The sequence below is a fragment of the Typopeltis vanoorti genome, chromosome 9, assembly GCF_054136105.1.
Source record: "Typopeltis vanoorti isolate ZY-2024b chromosome 9, IOZ_Tvanoo_1.0, whole genome shotgun sequence".
In the NCBI taxonomy this organism is placed as follows: domain Eukaryota; kingdom Metazoa; phylum Arthropoda; class Arachnida; order Uropygi; family Thelyphonidae; genus Typopeltis; species Typopeltis vanoorti.
In genome coordinates, this window is record NC_143557.1 from 69246488 (window position 1) to 69268670 (window position 22183).

The following is a 22183-nucleotide window of genomic DNA, read 5'->3' on the forward strand; positions in this document are numbered from 1 at the left end:
CTCCACCTTTGCAACGAGTTGCCCAGTGTTGTACCACTTTACCCCAGTCCTGAAGATACTTTCAGGTGCAAACTTTGTTTGCTCACACTTGGATAAAGGATTAAACTAAATTTATTATGTTGTATAATAACAGAAGGAGATCTGTTAGAAAATAATGAAAAATGTTTTATCATCTCATAATGGATGTTATCAGGCCCTACTGCACAGGCATGAGGGAGTAAAAGAATTCTTTGTAGTTCCTCCTTAATGAATAGCTCATTGTACAGCTCCAGCCCATATGTAGAAAATAATGAAAGATGTTTTATCATCTCATAATGGATGTTATCAGGCCCTACTGCACAGGCATGAGGGAGTAAAAGAATTCTTTGTAGTTCCTCCTTAATGAATAGCTCATTGTACAGCTCCAGCCCATATGTAGAAAAGTTTAGCTGCTGCTGCTGAGACCCCAGAGTATCTGCAGTGGTTTTGGGTTCAGCAACAACACATCGATTATGTTCCATGGTGGACAAATGGTGTGTTCTATTTCTAACTTCCTTTTCCAGATCTTGTCTTATATATTTTTTGAACTGGTTATTTGATTAATAGATTATGTAATTGGATCCAAAATTGTTTTTAACTTGAACATCTAATACAATGCACTTTGGCACAAGGATGTTTAAAAGCTATGACATTGGATGTGGCAGGATATTTATGAAACATACTTCTCTATCTTGATCTTTCTCACTGCTTGGTACTCAGGGTTTCACCAAGGCTTTGCATAGAGTGAAAATTGAGTTGTTTTAGAATTGCAGTTGTTCCTGCCAAGATAACATATAGGTGCACTACTATATTGCCTTAGTAGTGCACCTATATTCCCACATTAAAAGATGTCATGTTTTGACTAGCATCCTTCATTTAAATCCTACCCACTCCTCATCACGGTGGAGAGGTGAATCGGAGATATAGGTGAAGTATGTTGGAAGCTTGATCTTCCAAAAGGCATGAAGGTTGTATCAATATTCTCGGTTATGATGGGAGGCATCTGATGATTGGGTTAGCAATCTGTCATTGAATGTAATACAATACTGCTCGAGAAACCAAGACAAACATGAATCAGATGGAAAAATTGGATATCGATCAGAAATGGAAAAGATACAGAATAATAAAACTGGCAACATGGAATGTAAGAGCGATTAATGGAAAAGAGGAAGAACTTATACAAGAAATAGCCAAAAGAAACATTAAAGTATGCAGCATAACCAAAGGGGAAAAAAAAAAAAAAAAAAAAAAAAATGGAACAATGAATATACAAGACTATATACAGGTATCCCTCGATTAATGCGGTTAATTAATCCCTCGATGTTACTGCATATATCAAAATTGCATTAATCAAATCTAATAATCAATGGTAAAAAGTACAATTTGTCCTTGATCGATTACTGTACTAAGAGTTCGTTTCATATCGTACTCTTTTAGGAAAGATAAAAAATGAATGCAAAGTAAATGTTTAATAAATACTTGTACCTACATTAGTTACTGCAATTTTTTTTAATCAAAAGAAGCTATCAAGAGGAGTTTGAACAGTTTTAGTTTTTTTCTTATCAGCATAAATTCTATAATAACAAATAAAATGACTCTCCAGACCTCGGCAAACAAGAATTCTTCGATTAACATCTGGATCCGTATCCATTACTTGCTGCTTAAGCGATTCTAAACTGCGAAATATTCCATCCAGTTATTTCCTTTGGAACCTCATCTTCACATTCCATTTCTTCATTATCTTCATATGTGCGTTGTTCAATTTCAAGAAGATCGTTGTCACTGAAATCTTTTGAATTTGAATCCAATAATTCTTTAACATCTTCTGCATCAACACCATCAAAACTCAGGTCTTCACCACTTGAAATGATTTCGTTGATCACGTTGTTCACAGGATTTTGAAAACATCCTAAGTCATTTGCGCATTCTGGCAGAAGGTTTTTCCAAACAGCTTTCATGCAACAAGAAGACATTTGCTCCCACGAGTCAAGAAGGTTCTCAATTGTGTGTTTAATGTTAAATTTTTTCCAAAATTCGTGGAGCGTAATCGCATTTTCTCCCGTTGTTGTTTCTACTGCCTTTGAGAATTTCTTTTTAAGAAAATAGGCTTTGAAAGTTGCAATGACGCCCATATCCATGGGTTGTAGCAATGATGTTGTATTTGGTGGGAAAAATAAAACTTTCACATTCTCACACAGATCAAGAAAATTTGGATGACCACGAGGCTAGCAGCCTCATGGCGTGAGCATGATTTTGCAATGTAAATTTAAAGGTGCGTTAATCAAAACTCTTGCTGCGTATATCAAGGGATTGCCGCAATTAATTTTGCTGCGATAATCAAATCCACAGTAAGCAAGGGATACCTGTATTTATATAAAGTGGAGTAAAAAAACAGAGTTGAAGATGGAGTAGGAATAGTAATACATAAAGGGTTAAATAAAAATATAGCAAAATATAAATATATAAACGAAAGAATATTAACAGCTAGAATAAAAGCAGATGGAAGTAAAATAAATATAATTACAGTACTGCCCCAGAAGAAGGAAGAAAAGAAAACAAACAGCTTTCTATGAAGACTTACAACAAGGTGGTAAGATAATCCGTAAGGTTGTTGAAGAAGCTCAGAAATGGAGAAAAGAGTGCTGTAAAAGGAATTAGAGATGATAAAGGTGACTTCAAAACAGGAGATATCCTTGAAGTATGGAGTAATTACTTTGAAAACTTGCTAAATGAAACAAGCAGTGATGACAGCACAGTGGTAAAAAGTATTGACAAGGCATGCAGTCAGGAATATATATATATATATATATATATATATATATACTTGAAGTAGAAAAAGCCATCAAAGGCTTGGAATGTGGAAAGGGCAGCAGGAGTAGATGATATTCGAACCCGAAATGCTGAAGTGTGGTGGTATAAAAGTCTTACAGTGGCTGCACTGCATAGTTCAGAAGGCCTGGACAGAGGGATGAATTCCCGATGATTGGAGTAGAGCTCTCATAATACCCATATATAAAAAGGGAAATAAAACTGAATGTGAGAATTACAGAGGTATTTTCTTACTGAGTGTTCCTGGCAAGATTCATGCAGGTATCCTTGAGAAACGGTCAAGAAGAATTGTGGACGAAAAGCTTGGTGAAGAACAAGCTTGATTCAGGCCAAATAGAGGCTGTCAGGATCAGATCTTTACAACAAATACTTGAGGAATCATGGAAATATAACAAAGATCTGTATTTAAGTTTTGTGGATCTGGAAAAGGCATATGACAAGGTGCCAAGAAAGAAGCTATTCAATACACTACAGTTATATGGTGTCAATGGGGCATTATATCAAGCAATACTTAGTCTTTATTTGAGTTGTAAGTCAGCAGTTAGAATTGAAGAAAGTACATGAAGATGGTTTAATGTTAAATCTGGTGTGAGACAAGGATGTACATTATCCTCTCTGTTATTCATTATCTATATTGATCACATTATGAAGGAAAGTGGTATTAAACATGATATCAAAATTTTAGATGTTAATGTCAGCTCTTTGCTTTATGCGGACGATGTTATACTTCTAAATAAATCCGCTACAAGTCTGCAAGATTCTCTGACTAAATTGAATAACTGTTGTAATAGATATGGTATGAAGGTCAGCAATAAAAAGACACAGACAATGAAAATAGGCAGAATCACTGAAAATGTCAACTGCGTTGTGAACGGAGAACCTGTGGAACAAGTAAAACATTTCAGCTGCTTAGGATGATTTTTAGGGAAGATGGTAAATTAAATATGGAAATAGACAACAGAATCAACAAATCTGAAAGAAATCTGAAACTGGTATGGTAGGAAGTCAATTGAATAAATTCATATGGAATAAGAGAGAAATTAGACGGAACACTAAATTAGCTGTATACAAGACAGTGTTCAAACCAGTTTTAACTTATGGATCTGAGAGCTGAGTCAGAAGTAAAACACTTGACCAAAGACAAGAGACCGGAGATATGAGAGTCCTGAGAAAGACTAGAGGCATGAACAGATGGCATCAATGGCAATATCATATTAAAAGCAAGGATATTAGGGAAGAACTTGACATTGTCAGTATCCAGAAATGCATTAGCAGAGCTAATCTCAGGTGGTATGGTCACTTAAACAGAAGAACGAGTGAGTAAAGATTAGCAAAACAAGTGTTCTCTGCCAGGTTTGCAGGAAAATGACTCAGAGGAAGACCAAGATATAGGTGGATTACTACGGTACAAAGTGCCTTAGACGATAGATATATAAGATCTGATAACGTTGGAGTCTTGATTCAACAGTCTGATTTGGAGGAAAATTGTAGATAGGAAGTTAGTAATGATATAAATTTTTCATGTAGTACTATCATATCCTGTACACCCCTTGAGGGTACATGGCAAGAATTTGATGATGATATTGATGATGATGACTTAAATATAAGAATAGGAAATATACCAATAAATGAAATTATCTAAAGATTTAATGAAGAAATAATAAACAATAATGGAGAAACACTGATACAATTCTGTGCAAATAATAAGTTAAAAATAGTGAATACATTTTATAACAAAAAAAGCAGTATTAAATAACTTTTGGAAACACAAGAGAACAGGAATCAATAATAGATTATATTATATGTAACAAAGTAATACATCCATGAGGAGAAGATGTGGAGAGTTAACATCAGCAGAAATTGGAAGTGATCATAATCTGTTTATATGTAAACTAAGACTTTACAAGAAATGGGGGAAAATAAAATCTAAAGAAAATCAACACAATGCCGAAATAAAATTTAAAGTGGAATTATTAAAAGAATTAAGTATAAAAACATACTACAATAGATTAAAACAAAAGTTCCAAGATAACCCATTAAGGTGCAAACAACATGCAGAAGATAATGGAAGATTTTTAAAACAAATATAACTGCAACAGAAGTATTCAGAGTAAAAAAAAGAATAACAAAATCAAGAAGATGGACTCCATGGTTTAACGAAGAAATAAAAATATTAACAAAAGAATTAGATATATGAAGAGCCAAAGGCTTCAATTTGTTCCACTTTTTGTTGTCTCCTCTTCTCTTTTTGTTCATTTTTTACTGGTAGATTGTGAAGAGATGCGTGGCTCGTGAGCGTTACAAGAGAGAAATTGTCTCCTCTTCTCTTTTTGTTCATTTTTTACTGGTAGATTGTGAAGAGATGCGTGGCTCGTGAGCTTTACAAGAAAGAAAAATATCAAAAATATCTACAAATGAAAACAACAGATAATTGGAACTAATATAAATAAATAAGAAATATAGTTAATCAAAAGAAAATAGAAAGAAAAAAATCAATTTTGGGAATCATATACAAAAGGACCTGAACATTATTTCTATGGCATAAAGAAACAAATGTGGAGATTTATTAATACACAAAAGAAGGAAGAAGCAGAATATATCCCAACATTAAAAGTAGAAATAGAGGAATTAGAAAATTATTTTAAAAACCTTTATATTTTATTTCAACCAAACAGTTGAAATAAAAGTAGAACTATATATAGGTAAATAAACAAATCAAGAAGAATAAATAAATACAACAGAAACGAAAACTGAAATAACAGAGATTGAAAATGCAATTAAAAAATTGAAAAATAGGAAATCACCAGGTCTAGATAATATCAATAATGAATTATTAAAAAATGGTAAAGAAATTATAATTTGGAGTTTAAATATACTATACAACCAAATAATAAATACAAAATAAGATTCCAGTAGAATGGTAAAAAAGTATAACAATACCAAAATTTATAAAAGGAGTAAAAAAAAATAATTACAAAGGGATAAATTTATTAAATACATCATTAAAAATACTAACAAGAATCCTAAATAACAAAATAAAGGAAATTAATTTATTAGATGAACAACAAGGTTTTCAGAGAAGATGCATCATGTACAGATGTAATATTCATAATCAGACAATTGATAGAGGAAAACAATAGAATACAATAAGAAACTATTCATATGCTTTTTAAGACCTCCAGGGAGTCAAGGACTCATCGAGGGAGGCTGTAAATTACCCAACCAGCTATCTGTGTCCCTTTCTTGACAGAGAACAACCTTAACTTCCATGGACCCCCCCTCCCACGTGTTCTCTCCCAGCCATCCATATAACGAAAAATTTCATCATTTGAAATGCTATAACACCCATTCAAAAGTTCATGGATCTCCATCATATCACCCATCTTTCTCCTGCAAACCAGAGTCTGTAATCCACATACTCGCAATCTGTCCTCATAATCTAAATCCCATAATCTGGATATAATCTTCGTAACTCTTCTTTTCACCCTTTCCACAGCTTCTTTATCCCCTTGGAACCTGGGAGACTAAATCTGTGCACAGTAATCCAAGTGTGGTCTTATCAAAGCCTTATAAAGAGGCAAAATTACTTCCTTATCCTTACATGTCAAGGTTCGCTTCAACATAGCAATTTTCCTCTGAGTTGTATTTGCAACTTTTGCTATGTGACCTTTGAACTTTATATTCTTATCCACCAATACACCAAGATCCCTTGCCTCTTCAGTTTCTTGTAGCATAACCCTATTAATATAATATGCTGCTGGAACTCTAATCATGCCAAAGTGCATAATTTTACACTTACTAACATTATAGATCTGGAAAAAGCATTTGACAGAATAATAATTCAAGATGTAATAGAAATATTGCAGAGAAGAAAAGTATCAGAAAACATAATATGAATAATTAAAGAAATATATGATAATAATAGCTGCATAATAAAAACACAAGAAAAAATAAGTCAAGAGATACAAAATAGTAATGGCACTAGACAATTTAAGAGACTCTTTTAGCCCAACAATATTCAATATAATAATGGATCAAATAATACAAAAAGTTAATAAAATACAGGAGTGAAAATAAACAATAGAATAATAAGAACTATATATTTTGTAGATGATGTACTATTAACTCATGGCTTACAAGACAAAAATACATGCAACCAAACAGTACATATTATGATTTGTCATGAATGACAAATCAATGACATAAAAACACTGGTAGTGTGAACCAACTCATCCCATATAACAGGGGTGGCTATAACGTGGCTTGCAAGCCGCATAAAGCTCACGAGCCACGCATCTCTTCACAATCTACCAGTAAAAAATGAACAAAAAGAGAAGAGGAGACAACAAAAAGTGGAACAAATTATAAAAAGAGAGAAGAGAGAGAGAAAAACAGGATTAATAAAAATTACTGCAATAAAAAAGTTTAATTCGAAACACATTAAATGAAGTTTACTTTGAACAATTAGAATAATTCTAAAGTCAAAACACAATAATTTTAGTTACTTATTTACTAGTAGAGGCCTTCCTTGTATCCATTTTCTTAGTAAGCTCCTTAAAATTAGGTGTGTAATTAGTGAAAATCAATAAGTGCGTGTGCACATCGGTCAAAGGTTGTGGCTCTTCTAAGTCTTACCGGAATTATTTTGGCTCCAAAAGGATGTGTAGTTGGCCACTCCTGCTATATAATAATCCAGAAACCAGTTCTAAACACCTAGCAGAACTATTTTCAAGCAACTTCAAGGATTTAGTGAGCAGGGTGATGGTGTAACAATGAGCAATGAAATTCATCTTCCACCTAAAAGATATGTTAGTGAGATATGTTATATATCATTCATGCCACAACAGGATTCAAAAGCTTGAGCTGGTTGGAGAGAGAGAGAGATGCTGTTCATTTTTTTTTTTAATGAAACATTTCGTTCAAAATGATATATTTACCTTCTATCACAAGATACTGGGTGAGTAGTGAGCATTTATAGTGAATTCATTGTCTCTCACTGTTCCTCATTCTCAATGAGAAATGCAATAAGAAATCAAATAGTGTTTGTGAGCATATATGATTATTATTAACATCAATAAATACTCCAGAGAAAGACCATTCATTCACACTTTTCAGTAGAGATCCTACATTACCAGCAACATATCACACTGAACTTGAAACACATACAACACACACACACACACACACACACACACACACACACACACACACAATGCATTCCTCTAACTTACCACTTTTTTTTTTCTTTTTTTTTTGGAAAAAATAATCTACTTTCAATTCTTTCTCAACACACCCTTGTCTAATTTCATGTTTATCCCCCTTCCTTTAACTCTCTATATAATTCTTTTTGTATTAGTCTTGTAAAATCTGCTCACCATTTTCTTGCTGTCCATTATTAAATCTGAAGTTTATAAAAATTTATTTTTCTCACCCTCCTATTGCCATAGCCAATATTTCATAATTTTAACATTACTTAATCATCTCTAGCTCCTTTCCAATTTCTAAACAATGAAAACCAGGTGCATAATTAATTCATACATAGTCTATTTATAGGTTAAAAATTCACTGTGACATTTGCCTCTCCTAAAGATTTCAAATGTCATTCACCTCTTGGAACTTTTCCATGCAAACAGTACGTAGTTCTACACCACTGCAGCTATTAACATTAGGCCTATGTCTCCACTCATCTTTACAAGCTAAAGGTCTATTTAAATCTTCCTAACGAGACCTGATATAAGCATCTCCTTATATCTTTCTCTATCTTCAGATTGTCAGCTCAGTAAGCAATTGAAGGTTTCTCCTGTCAAGCCACATGAAGTATCATTATCAAATAAACTGAATGGTAGTCACCCAAGAAAAGAACCCTACAGCACACCAATTTTTTTTTTTTTTTTTTTTTGAGACACTGCCTCCCACATATACACAATTTATTTGATAGTCAGCTGGATAGGAGACTGGTTCTGAACACCAGTCTCCTATCCATCTAAATACTCTATAATCCATCCCTATCAATCCCAGCTAACACACCAATTTACTATATAACAATTTGTTAATGTTTTTCTTGAAAAGTCCAAAATGTCACTGTAATCCAGACAAAGTTTCGAGTACAGAAATCTCAAGTCAAAACAATGCTGATTATTTTCTTTGACATTCAAGGAATTATTCATAAAAAATTTTGTTCTCAAGGGCCAAACTGTTAACAGTTAGTACTATCTTAGTGTCATGCAATATATGATGTATGTGTGTGTGAGAGAGAATAACATTACAAGAGCTGGCTATTGTTGCATGACAACGTATCTACACATGGTGCGTTAAATATGAAACAATTTCTCATTTCCAAATCCATCAAGTTTTGACACCTATATTCAAAGATTTGATATTTGCATCCCCCCCCCCCCCAAAAAAAGTTAAGAATGAAATTCAAATGATGCCAGTTTGATAGAGTGGAGGTTATTCAGAAGAGTGTGACTACTAATCTCATAGCTACACATTTAGAGGCCTACCAGCAGTGTTTCAAAATCTGTTTGAATGAAGTAAACAATGTACTGAGTTTAGGGTGATTATATTGAAAATAATGATTTATCTTCTTCCTGTGTTACTCTTTATTTTATATGAATTCTATTTCATTATTTAGCAAGCACATTATATCCATCCATTCAAGACTGTAATCTTTCCTGCTCAGCTTCCTATCACTACACAAGACTAAGCCTTGTGTTGCTTTCAAGTACTGCCTAAGGTAGTTATTTATATGAAATATTTCATATTCACTTTTCTGCTTCTATAATCTATCTAATGGGGGAATAATTAATATCCCCCCCATTAGGATTGTCATTTTTTTTTTGTTTGCCCAACCAATCTGTCAAAACATTTTATGATGATTATCCTTAACATTCCAGATCTATAACAACAGTGTATTAAATATACTATTCCATTTATTTCAACTCACATTAAATAGCATGTGTGTGATGTCTCATAAGTCATGCTCATATCGTTACACTCATTTCAAACCTCACTTTTCATCAATATACTTGCGTAGTCTCCTTCATATACATGACTAATCCCACTGTTTAGGGCCATATCATATATACAATCTCTCCACTCCAACTATATCCTTCCCAACTCTGACTACACATATTTTTCTGCTCTTCACCCTCACCTACTCCATATTCTTATGCTCATACATTTGATTACTTTGCCTTACCATAATCACTCTCTCATTCTAGTACCGTCTACCCTCTACTTCTCATACTCTCTGCAATCCTCACTCTCTCACTTTACCAGCCTCTGTGCATTTTCTCTATCACACAAGAGCAGTTGCATCAAATCACCACCAAACCGATTCAAATAAAACCTTTTTCTCTCTATTTTATATTTGCTCCATACATTCATGGACTGCAAACTATCTGTCTCATAAAACTCAGATATAAATTTATTCACCATCTCTGCTCTCCTCAATTCACAACAAGGAAAGATGCTAACCAGTTCTTAACTAAGCCATTATCTTTCAATTACTCAAACAAACTCAAATGATGTGCACGGAAGCCAAATCAATAAGTACAGAAAATTCCAGGTGGCATCTTATAAACAAATTATCTGGTTTTCTTACCCATGCTTATGTCTACTTGTCCAGAAAAACTGAGAAAAACAAATTATCTATGACTTTAGCTACTCATTACTGCAATTAACTTGATTTCTTTTTCTTTTTCAAAATGTCATTTGTACTTGGCCCCTCAGCTTCTAAAGACCTCAAAACCATGTCAAGCATTTAAAAAAAATTTTTTTAAACAACTTTACTAGAAAGTAATTTTTGTTCTACAACCATTCATTCCTTCCAGATAAAGCCTCAGTTATGTCTTGATATACCACTCAGAAAACATGTCTTCCACACACTCATTCACTACACCATTAATAATTAAAACTGGACACAATGCCATTCAGTCATCCTTTGACTGAATGGCATCTATTCTCATTCTTGAAACACTTTAGTTTTCTTCACTGCATTAAACCCCCCCCCCCCCCAAACAACAAACAAACCTCTTTTTATTTGCCATGCCAGCCGAGAGTTCTCTTAAATTTAAAAAAAAAATTTTTTTGACACACAAATAAAGCAATGTTTTGAGCATATTTACTGAATACACTGCAAAAGCAACTAACCAACAACAACAAACTATTTTTGAGTTGAAACTTACTGTGCTGCCAGATTATGGATGCCATTTTTAATTTTTTTATATTCATGTGTTGTAGTTCTTAAAATATTCTAGCTCATTTGAAAATCTGTTGGTATAAGTCCCCTCCTCCCTTAATTATATAATGTAGATTTATATAATAGTATTTTTGTGTGGTAACTAGACTGCATATAATCATTACACTGTGTGGTTCTAAAAGTGTTTGCTTCGGTTGTTATTTTGAGTTGGTGAAGAAGGATGTGAGGAGTAGATTTTTTATGTGGAGTTGTGAGTAGAATACATTGCCAGAGCACACTGTGAATGCAAGCAGTGTAAATAACTTCAAAGATCATTATGACGATCATGTTGCTAGTTGTGTGGATGTCCCACAATGAGTCTATTGACTCCATGGAGGTTACCAAAATAATAGTAATAATAATATTCTAGATCAATTTCATTATAATAAAGTTAATCTTCTATAATGAAAGCTGCTCAGAGGGGAAAAAAAAAGCACACAGCTAAAATCTTAAGCAAGTGGGCTAAGGATTAGATAAGCTTAAGAAACCACGAGCCTACTCATAGTACTAACATTAATATTCTGTAAAGTTGTGCAACTTTTCACGAGTGAGATTCATAAAAAAAGTATATTTTACACACACAAGTATACTATACTTAATAAGAATAACCAATAATCAACAAAACATTCGAATGCAGAATAACTTAATGATATTTGTACTTCATGGCATAAATTACTTATATACATAGAGAGCTGACTTATATAAGAGTAATACAATGAAGTTGGTTTTTATTGGTTGTTAACAAACAAAAACATACAATGAACACCCTACAGTTTTGCTACATGGGATGAATAGTTTCATCATCATCAAATTTCTGACATGTATCCACAAGGAGGGTGGCAACTACATGGAAAGTTACACAAACTTCCTATCAACAATTTTCCTCAAAATTCATCTGTTATCTTTCAAAATCCCAATATTACACATCTTATATTTCTTTCTTCTTAGCCACTTTTTACTCAGGGTGAATAAATATAAAGATAACAAGAAAAATACAAATCATTGCTTAAAAAAAAAAAAACCCTGAGAGAAATCGTTTTATATTAATAATTGAATTAAATTTACAAGATGTCTGGACAATCATCATCATCATCATCATCATCAAATTCCTGCCATGTACCCTCAAGGGGTGTACAGGATATGACAGTACTACATGAAAAAATTACATCATTACTAACTTCCTATCTACAATTTTCCTCCAAATCAGTCTGTTACTTGTCAAGACTCCAACATTATCAGATCTTATATTTCTATCGTCTAAGGCACTTTGTACCGTATCAATCCACCTATATCTTGGTCTTCCTCTGGGTCGTTTTCCTGCCAACCTATAAGAGAACACTTGTTTTGCTAATCTTTCCTCTCCCATTCTATTTAAGTGACCATACCATCTGAGATTAGCTCTGCTAACACATTCCTGGATGCTGACAATGTCAAGTTCTTTCCTAATATCCTCATTTTTAATATGATATTGCCATTGATGCCATCTGTTCACGCCTCTAATCTTTCTCAGGACTCTCATATCTGTGGTCTCTAGTCTTTGGTCAAGTGTTTTACTTCTGACCCAGCTCTCAGATCCATAAGTTAAAATTGGTTTGAACACAGTCTTGTATACAGCTAATTTAGTGTTCCGACTAATTTCTTTCTTATTCCATATTAATTTATTCAATTGACTTCCCACGATACCAGTTTTGCTGATTCTGTTGTCTATTTCTATATTTAGTTTACCATCTTCAGTAAAAATTGTGCCTAAGTAGCTGAAATGTTTTACTTGTTCCACAGGTTCTCCATTCACAACACAGTTGACATTTTCAATGATTCTGCCTATTTTCATTGTCTTTGTCTTTTTATTGCTGACCTTCATACCATATCTATTACAACAGCTATTCAATTTAGTCAGAGAATCTTGCAGACTTGTAGCGGATTTATTTAGAAGTATAACATCATCCGCATAAAGCAAAGAGCTGACATTAACATCTCCAATTTTGATATCAGGTTTAATACCACATTCCTTCATAATGTGATCCATATAGATAATGAATAACAGAGGGGATAATGTACATCCTTGTCTCACACCAGATTTAACATTAAACCATCTTCCTGTACTTCCTTCAATTCTAACTGCTGACTCACAACTCAAATAAAGACTAAGTATTGCTTGATATAATGCCCCATTGACACCATATAACTGCAGCGTATTGAATAGCTTCTCTCTTGGCACCTTGTCATATGCCTTTTCCAAATCGACAAAACTTAAATACAGATCTTTGTTATATTCCCATGCTTTCTCGACTACTTGTCGTAAAGTGAAGATCTGATCCTGACAGCCTCTATTTGGCCTGAATCCAGCTTGTTCTTCACCAAGCTTTTCTTCCACAATTCTTCTCAACCATTTCTCAAGTATACTTGCATAGATCTTGCCAGGAACACTCAGTAGGGAAATACCTCTGTAATTCTCACATTCAGTTTTATTTCCCTTTTTATATATGGGTACTATGAGAGCTCTACTCCAATCATCGGGAATTCGTCCCTCTGTCCAGGCTTTCTGAACTATGCAGTGCAGCCACTGTAAGACTCTTATACCACCATACTTCAGCATTTCTGGTCGAATATCATCTACTCCTGCTGCCTTTCCACATTTCAAGCCTTTGATGGCTTTTTCTACTTCAAGTATGGATATGTATTCCTGACTGCATGCCTGGTCAGTGTTTTTTTATCACTGTGCTGTCATCACTGCTTGTTTCATTTAGCAGTTTTTCAAAGTAAATGTCTGGACAAAAGGTAAATAAATGAGATCAAGGATGCTACTGATATTCAGCACTTATAAAATGATTTGAATAGGCTGGAAATTTAGACAAACGAAAATGGCTGTCAGTTTAATGTTAGTAAGCATAAGGTTATGCATTTGGCATGATTAGAGTTCGAGCGGCATATTATATTAGTGGGTTATGCTACAAGAAACTGAGGAGGCAAGGGATCTTGGTGTATTGGTGGATAGGAATTTGATGTTCAAAGGTCACATAACAAAGTTGGAAATACAACTCAGAAGATATGTTATGTTGAATTTTTTCTTGACAATTATTCATAAGACTATTACACTTTTTTTTAAAATCTTTATCAAGTAGCTTTATTTTTATCCTCCTACATGTTTTGCCAATCTGTTTCTATTAGCATCCTCAGGGAATATAAATCAGTAAGCACAAAATGAAGGTTACAGACTAGGTTATAACCGATGGTTCTAAATCATACAAAAAATTGGTATTGTGCATGACAATGTGCGTGTCTTGTTAACGTGATTTATTCGTGATGACTCATGACGTAATTGTTATGAAAGTTCATTTCTTTGATATTTAATGATCTGATAAAAGTTTTCCAAATTTCTGGTAAAATTAGACCTTGATTCTTGTTTAGGTTTTCAGTTTTATGGACGACTGTAGCTGCTTCTTTAAAGGTTCTTGAATGGTAGTTATCTTCTATGTATGGCATAAGGCTCTTATCCCACTCAATGTGATGGTTAGTAGAGGCAAAGTGGCATGAAAGGCCTGAAATGTCTTGTCTGTTATTTCTGACGTATCCTATGTGTTCTTTCTTTCTCGTTTCGAAGCTTCTAGATGTCTGACCTACGTAACTAATACCACATGAGCAAGGAATATTATATACTCCAGAGTATTTGTAGAATGGATGAGGATCTTTCGGTGATCTTAAAAATTTCCGAATAGTATTGATTGGTTTGAATGCCACTCTGATCTTGTATGGTTTTAAAAGGTTAGCTAATTTTTTGGAAAGGTTGTTGACAAAAGGAATTGTAATTGTACTGATGTATTGGACGTCATCACGTTGTCGATGTGGTATATCAGTAAATAGAATCTTGTTATAGAGTCTTTTAGGGTAACCATTTAAAGAAAGTTCTCTGGATATTGTGGTTAATTCCGTTAGTAGGTCATCCTTGTCTGTCGTATACTGTATAGCTCTTTTCTTGAGACTATGGATAATGCTAAGTTTCTGAGCTATGTGATGAGCTGAGTTGAAATGGAGGTAACGTCCAGTATTTGTAGGTTTTCTGTATACAGATAGGTTGATATTATTATTGGATTGTTTCTTTATTAAAATGTCAAGGAATGGCAGTTTTTTATCTTTTTCCATTTCTAATGTGAATTTGATGGTATTGTGGAAACTATTGATTTGGTTGAGGTAATTCATTAGTTCTTATTTTGTATGATCCCAAATGATAAAGATGTCATCTACATATCTGTACCAAATTTTCGGTTTTGGAAAGATCTGGGTTAAGATTTTTTTCTCTAGATCTTCCATGAATAAGTCAGCACAAGGAGGTGAGAGGGGGCTACCCATAGCTAATCCAGTGAGTTGTTTGTAGATCGTTTCTTGCCAAATGAAATAGAAGTTAAACAGTGATTGAACAAAGTAGTGATGTTTCTTGGGAACAATTTGTCTAAGATGTTGATGACTTCAACCACTGGAATGTTAGTAAACAGAGATGTGATGTCCAGGCTTGCTAGTATATCCTCTTCAAAAATAGGGATGTTTTTTATTTTATCTATAAAATGTTTTGAGTTTTTAATATAAGTATCCGAGACGTGAATGTGTTGTAAAATCTTCGCAAGATACTTGGATAGTTGGTAAGTGGGAGAATAGATTCCATCAACTATTGTTCCCAAGAAACATCACTACTTTGTTCAATCACTGTTTAACTTCTATTTCATTTGGCAAGAAACGATCTACAAACAACTCACTGGATTAGCTATGGGTAGCCCCCTCTCACCTCCTTGTGCTGACTTATTCATGGAAGATCTAGAGAAAAAAATCTTAACCCAGATCTTTCCAAAACCGAAAATTTGGTAGAGATATGTAGATGACATCTTTATCATTTGGGATCATACAAAAGAAGAACTAATGAATTACCTCAACCAAATCAATAGTTTCCACAATACCATCAAATTCACATTAGAAATGGAAAAAGATAAAAAACTGCCATTCCTTGACATTTTAATAAAGAAACAATCCAATAATAGTATCAACCTATCTGTATACAGAAAACCTACAAATACTGGACGTTACCTCCATTTCAACTCAGCTCATCACATAGCTCAGAAACTTAGCATTATCCATAGTCTCAAGAAAAGAGCTATACAGTATACGACAGACAAGGATGACCTACTAACGGAATTAACCACAATATCCAGAGAACTTTCTTTAAATGGTTACCCTAAAAGACTCTATAACAAGATTCTATTTACTGATATACCACATCGACAACGTGATGACGTCCAATACATCAGTACAATTACAATTCCTTCTGTCAACAACCTTTCCAAAAAATTAGCTAACCTTTTAAAACCATACAAGATCAGAGTGGCATTCAAACCAATCAATACTATTCGGAAATTTTTAAGATCACCGAAAGATCCTCATCCATTCTACAAATACTCTGGAGTATATAATATTCCTTGCTCATGTGGTATTAGTTACGTAGGTCAGACATCTAGAAGCTTCGAAACGAGAAAGAAAGAACACATAGGATACGTCAGAAATAACAGACAAGACATTTCAGGCCTTTCATGCCACTTTGCCTCTACTAACCATCACATTGAGTGGGATAAGAGCCTTATGCCATACATAGAAGATAACTACCATTCAAGAACCTTTAAAGAAGCAGCTACAGTCGTCCGTAAAACTGAAAACCTAAACAAGAATCAAGGTCTAATTTTACCAGAAATTTGGAAAACTTTTATCAGATCATTAAATATCAAAGAAATGAACTTTCATAACAATTACGTCATGAGTCATCACGAATAAATCACGTTAACGAGACACGCACATTGTCACGCACAATACCAATTTTTTGTATGATTTAGAACCATCGGTTATAACCTAGTCTGTAACCTTCATTTTGTGCTTACTGATTTATATTCCCTGAGGATGCTAATAGAAACAGATTGGCAAAACATGTAGGAGGATAAAAATAAAGCTACTTGATAAAGATTTTAAAAAAAAGTGTAATAGTCTTATAACTCAGAAGATAATTGCAATGTTGAAGCGAACCCTGACATGTAAGGATAAGGAAGTCATTTTGCCTCTTTATAAGGCTTTGATAAGACCAACCGGGATTATTGCACACATATTTAGTCTTCTCGGTTCCAAGGGGATAAAGAAGCCGTGGAAGGGGTGCAAAGAAGAGTTACAAAGATTATATCCAGATTATGGGATTTAGCTTATGAGGACAGATTGCAAGTATGTAGGCTGCAGACTCTGGTTAACAGGAGAAAGGGGGGGGAGGGAATATGACAGAGGTCTATAAACTTTTGAATGGGTGTTATAGGATATCTTCTGATGAAATTTTTCATTATATGGAAGGTGAGAGAGAACATGGAGGCATCCATGGAAGTTAAGTTTGTTCATAGTCAAGAAAGAGGTAAGAACTAGGTTTTTCTCCCAGAGAGCAGTGAGTGAGTGGAATAGTTTGCCTTTAGGGGTAGTAAGTGCATCTAGTGAGAATGAATTTAAATGAAGGTATGACAGCTGGTTTGGGTGATTTATAGCCTCCCACAATGAGTCCTTGACTCTCTGGAGGTCTCAGATAATAATAATGTTTTGTTGTGGTTATAGCCTTTTGACTGTTTAGGGGCAGCTATATATGCTACCATCTAGGGAAATGACTATGAGCAAGGTGGTTTCCCATTGCCTTCATTGCCGTATTATCATATGACTATGCCCTGTGTGTTCACAGGGCCAGTTTATCTGCTTGCAGGATGAAAAACCCCAGATAAACTGGTGGAAAACACCCTGCTGTCCATGCTCAAGACTGGCTAACTTGGCTATGGCTGAGGAAGATCCTTAAGCTCCTCACATCATCAACAGGAATCAAACCTAAGACATTCCTTCCACAGGCATATGGTTGCAAAGTGCAAAAGCACTAGGCTAACCTTGTGGGCCAATAATAATGTCTTGAAATCTTTGATTAGGTTGCTCAACACATCCATCTTTCAGCTAATTACCTCCAAACAATTCTGGGAAATAGAATGCATATCACACTTGGCTCCTTGTGCTTCAATCGTTAATACAATAAAAGTTTTTTTTTTTTTTTTTTAAAAAATCTTGTCATTTTATATTTATTCACCCTGAAGAAGCTACCTGTACTTCTGGTGAAACTAGTCAATGGTCTTTGCTTTTTGCTTTTTTTTAAAAATTTGTTAATGATCAACAAAAACCCACTTCATTGCATAAACACTAAGTTAACAAAAGACACTGCACTTACTTTCTTATTCTCTGTCTCAAAATTTCATCACCGTGAAATATTCCAAGGACTCCAACTTCATGAGAGTGAAAAACAGGAAGAACTGGATGAGAGATGTGGTCATATGCATATGCTATAAGCACTGTCTAAAATAAATAAATAAATAAATGTAATTTATGTCATTTATAATGAATTACAGTAAGCACTTTTCACATGAGGATCACATGAGAAGTTATTTATATGAGTACACAACTGAGTCAAAAGACCTATAGCAAGAGACACACTTTAACCATTAACACAATACCTATCATACATTTCCTTAAACTTATTCACTGATGGGATATTTACAATCACCTCTGGCAATTTATTCCACTCATTCACCACTCTCTAAATAAAGAACTTAGTCTGCACACCCTTACTAATTACACTCTTAGACAACTTCTCAGTGTGACACGTCGTTTTCCCCTACTCCCCATGTATTGAAAAATTTCTTTTGTGTCGATCATGTAGAATCCCTTTAGCAACTTAAGTTTCTATCATATCCCCTCTCCTTCACCTTTCAGCTAAACTCTGTAATCGATACACCCCAATCTATCCTCGTAGGGAATATTCCACAGAACGGTCACTCGTCTCTGAATCCTCTCCACAAACTCCCGAACCCCAAGAAATGTTGACTACTGTGCACAGTAGTCAACATGTGGCTGAATTAGAGCCTTATAAATAGGAATAATAACCTCCCTATTATTTGTAATTTACTATTACTTCAACAACAAATTACCTCTAATTTGCTACTTCTGTCTTGAAATCAACCTCGATGTAATGGAACTATCTTACCCTCTTTCCACTCCCTTGAAACCTTGCCAAAGCTGAGTTAAAAGCATAAATGGAAAAGAATGTATTAAAAAAAAAAAAAACTGAATTTATTCAAATTATTTAGTATACAATTCAGCTTTTTATTATTGATGTAGTTTATTATTAATTTAGTTTTTTTTTTTTTTTTTGGGGGGGGGGGGTATACAAAATTTATTCAGTGTTGCTTACTAAATTTTAATTCAAATTCACAGTACAAGGCATTCAACTTGTTCTTACCTTACAGGTTTCCTTTTTATCAACATATACCCACATACACACACAATGGAACATGTAGGAATAAATTACCTCCTGGTAGAGTTACTATTAAGAGGAAAACACAAACAAAAACCACCCAAATCTATCCATGAGAATTATGAGAACATTAGGGAAGAAGTATACCCTTTACAAACTTGGGAAGTGGCTAAGTTAATGGATGTTCCATTCAGAAAAGGGTATATGCAGAGCTGACAAGAAGGAAATTATATCCAAATGAAGAGTATACTGAGTTCAATGCAATGGTATCAGTTGCTGGATGGGAAGAATATCGACAGTGCATGAGAAGCATTTAAAAAATACTTAAACGATGCAATGTCAGAATGTATCAAGAGAGTTTGAAGAATAAACAGGATTGGAATCAAATGGATGTGTAATCATATTAAGCAAGAGATTCATAAGAAAAAGATGGTGTAAAAGGAATACAGTGTGCAAGGATGATGTCTGTCATGAAAATTATAAGCAGCAGGCCAGAGGAGTCAACTGTTGTATGGAAAGCTAAGTCTGAGTATGAAAAGAAACTGCTCTGCAAGCTAAAGACAACTCACAAGAATTCTATCAACATGCTGCAAATAAAAGAAAGAATGAAAGTGAAAGAATAACTCTACTGAATGCAGACGGTGCAAGGATGGCAGATACAGAAGAGATTGTTCATCTAATGAGTGCCCATTTTGCTAAAAGCTATCAACTTGGTATATGTAAAATTGAGTTCACTGCTATATCTTCACTGGATGAAGAAGAGATACTAGAACTGTTGCACAAAGTGAATAAGAATTCAGCAATAGGGACTGATGTGATATCAGCAGTGGTGTTAAAAGTGTTCAGCTGAATTGGCTATTCCTTTGACCAGGCTATATAATTTGAGTCTCAGAACAGGGAAGATTCCACAGAAGTGGAAAGAATCTATTGTAATCCCATTGCACAAGAGTGGTGCAAAGACTGATGAATTCAACTATTAACCAATCAGTATCTCAGGAGTGGTGGTGGAAAAGTTGGTTAGGGATGGAATTGAGATATGGGTTGACAGAGAAAAACAATACTTTGCAATGAACAGAATGGGTTTAATAAGGGATCGTCATGTTTTAGCAACTTGCTCACATTCTATAATAATGTTACCACTGAGTTGGACAAGAGAAATGAATACAACGCCATGATACTTTTGGATTTTGCAAAGGGTTTTGATGGAATACAACATGGAAGACTGTTGTATAAACTGGTAAATAATTAGTATTGATAAGAGGATGGCTGACTAACAGATATCAAAAATTTGTATATGTAGGATGTGAGTCTGCAAGATTTAAGGTAATCAGTGGTATACCACAAGGATCAGTCCTTGGTCTGCTGTTATTCAATCTGTACATTAATGACACTGGGAAGGATTTGACAGGTAGCTATTTGCTGCTGATGCAAAGACAGGCAGTGTAATCAGGAATCCAGCTGATATACAGTACTTGCAGAATGACTTCAACAGGCTGAAATTGACATGGGAAAATGGATATCAGTTCAACATTAGAAACTTCAAGTCATACACTCTGGTGTGATGTAATGTCATATTATATTGGTGAGATTATACTAGAAGAAACTGATCAGGCTAGGGATCTTGGAATTTTAGCAGATAGGAAGTTGAAATTCAGGAGTCATGTAGCAAAGATTGCAAATACAACTCAAAAGATAATTGCAATGCTGAAACAAATTTTGACATACAAAGATAAGGATGTCATTTTGCCTCTTTACAAGGCCTTGATAAGATCTCACTTGAGCTATTGTGGACAGGTCTAAACTCCTGGTTTCTGTGGCAATTCTGATAAAGCGGAAAGAGTGCAAAATTATATCAGGTTTGGGGAATACTGATTATGAAGACATATTGAGAATTTGTAGACTCCAGACACATGCCAAACAGCAGAAAGAGGAGGGGGGGGGGTGATATGACTGAGACTTCTGAAAGGGTCATACAGATTTTAGCTAATGGAATTTTTTATTTTATGGAGGGTTGGGGAAAGGATGAGAGGACATTATTCTTGGTAGCTGAGAATGCCATCAAGAAGGGGGTGAGTTCTGGAGTGGTGTGTGTGCAAGTAGTGTGAATAAATTCAAGAACAAGTGACAACTGGTGTGTGTGTGTGTGTGTGTAGCATGTGGCCTCCCTCAATGAGTTCCTGCCTCCTGAAGGTTTCTCTCTCTTAATAATAATATGCAGATCATTAAGGAATGCCAGTAGCATTCAAACATTGTTATTATTATATAGGTTCCTTGAGAGAGTTCCTTTCAGATCCTGTAATACCTGAATATTATTCTTATTATGTAACACATCCAAAGAGACACACACACACACATTTTCTCTCTCTGTCTGTGTGCGGGAGGTGAAATCTACACTGCACAACTCAAACCCATCAACGTACTAGTTGATTCTTCATCTACATACTACAAAACCAATCTACTACAATATCTAACTTATCTTTCTTTAAAAGCATTCACTGAAGATGTGCTCACAATATCCAGTGGCAGTCCATTCTACTTACCCACTACACCATAAAGAGAACATGGTCAGTGCTACCTAACCATACAATAAACATTGGTTTAGGTAGCACATGGTCAGTGCTACCTAAACCAATGATGACTTTGAGTTCTCCCATACCTGCCACAAGCTGTAAAAATTTCATGCGAGTCTATACTTTTAAGATCCCATTACCATTTATTTCTATCATATCTCCTCTCTTTTG

At 34.5% G+C, this 22183-nt stretch overlaps 1 protein-coding gene across 1 annotated transcript in view; it reads right to left on the minus strand.

The window, feature by feature from the left end:
* Positions 1-22183, minus strand: part of LOC150103130 (uncharacterized) — a 607032-nt gene that overhangs the window by 103739 nt on the left and 481110 nt on the right. The window contains exon 26 of the mRNA XM_090397550.1: positions 18360-18484. Coding sequence (XP_090253676.1) covers positions 18360-18484 — 125 coding nt within the window. The remainder of the gene's footprint in view (positions 1-18359; positions 18485-22183) is intronic.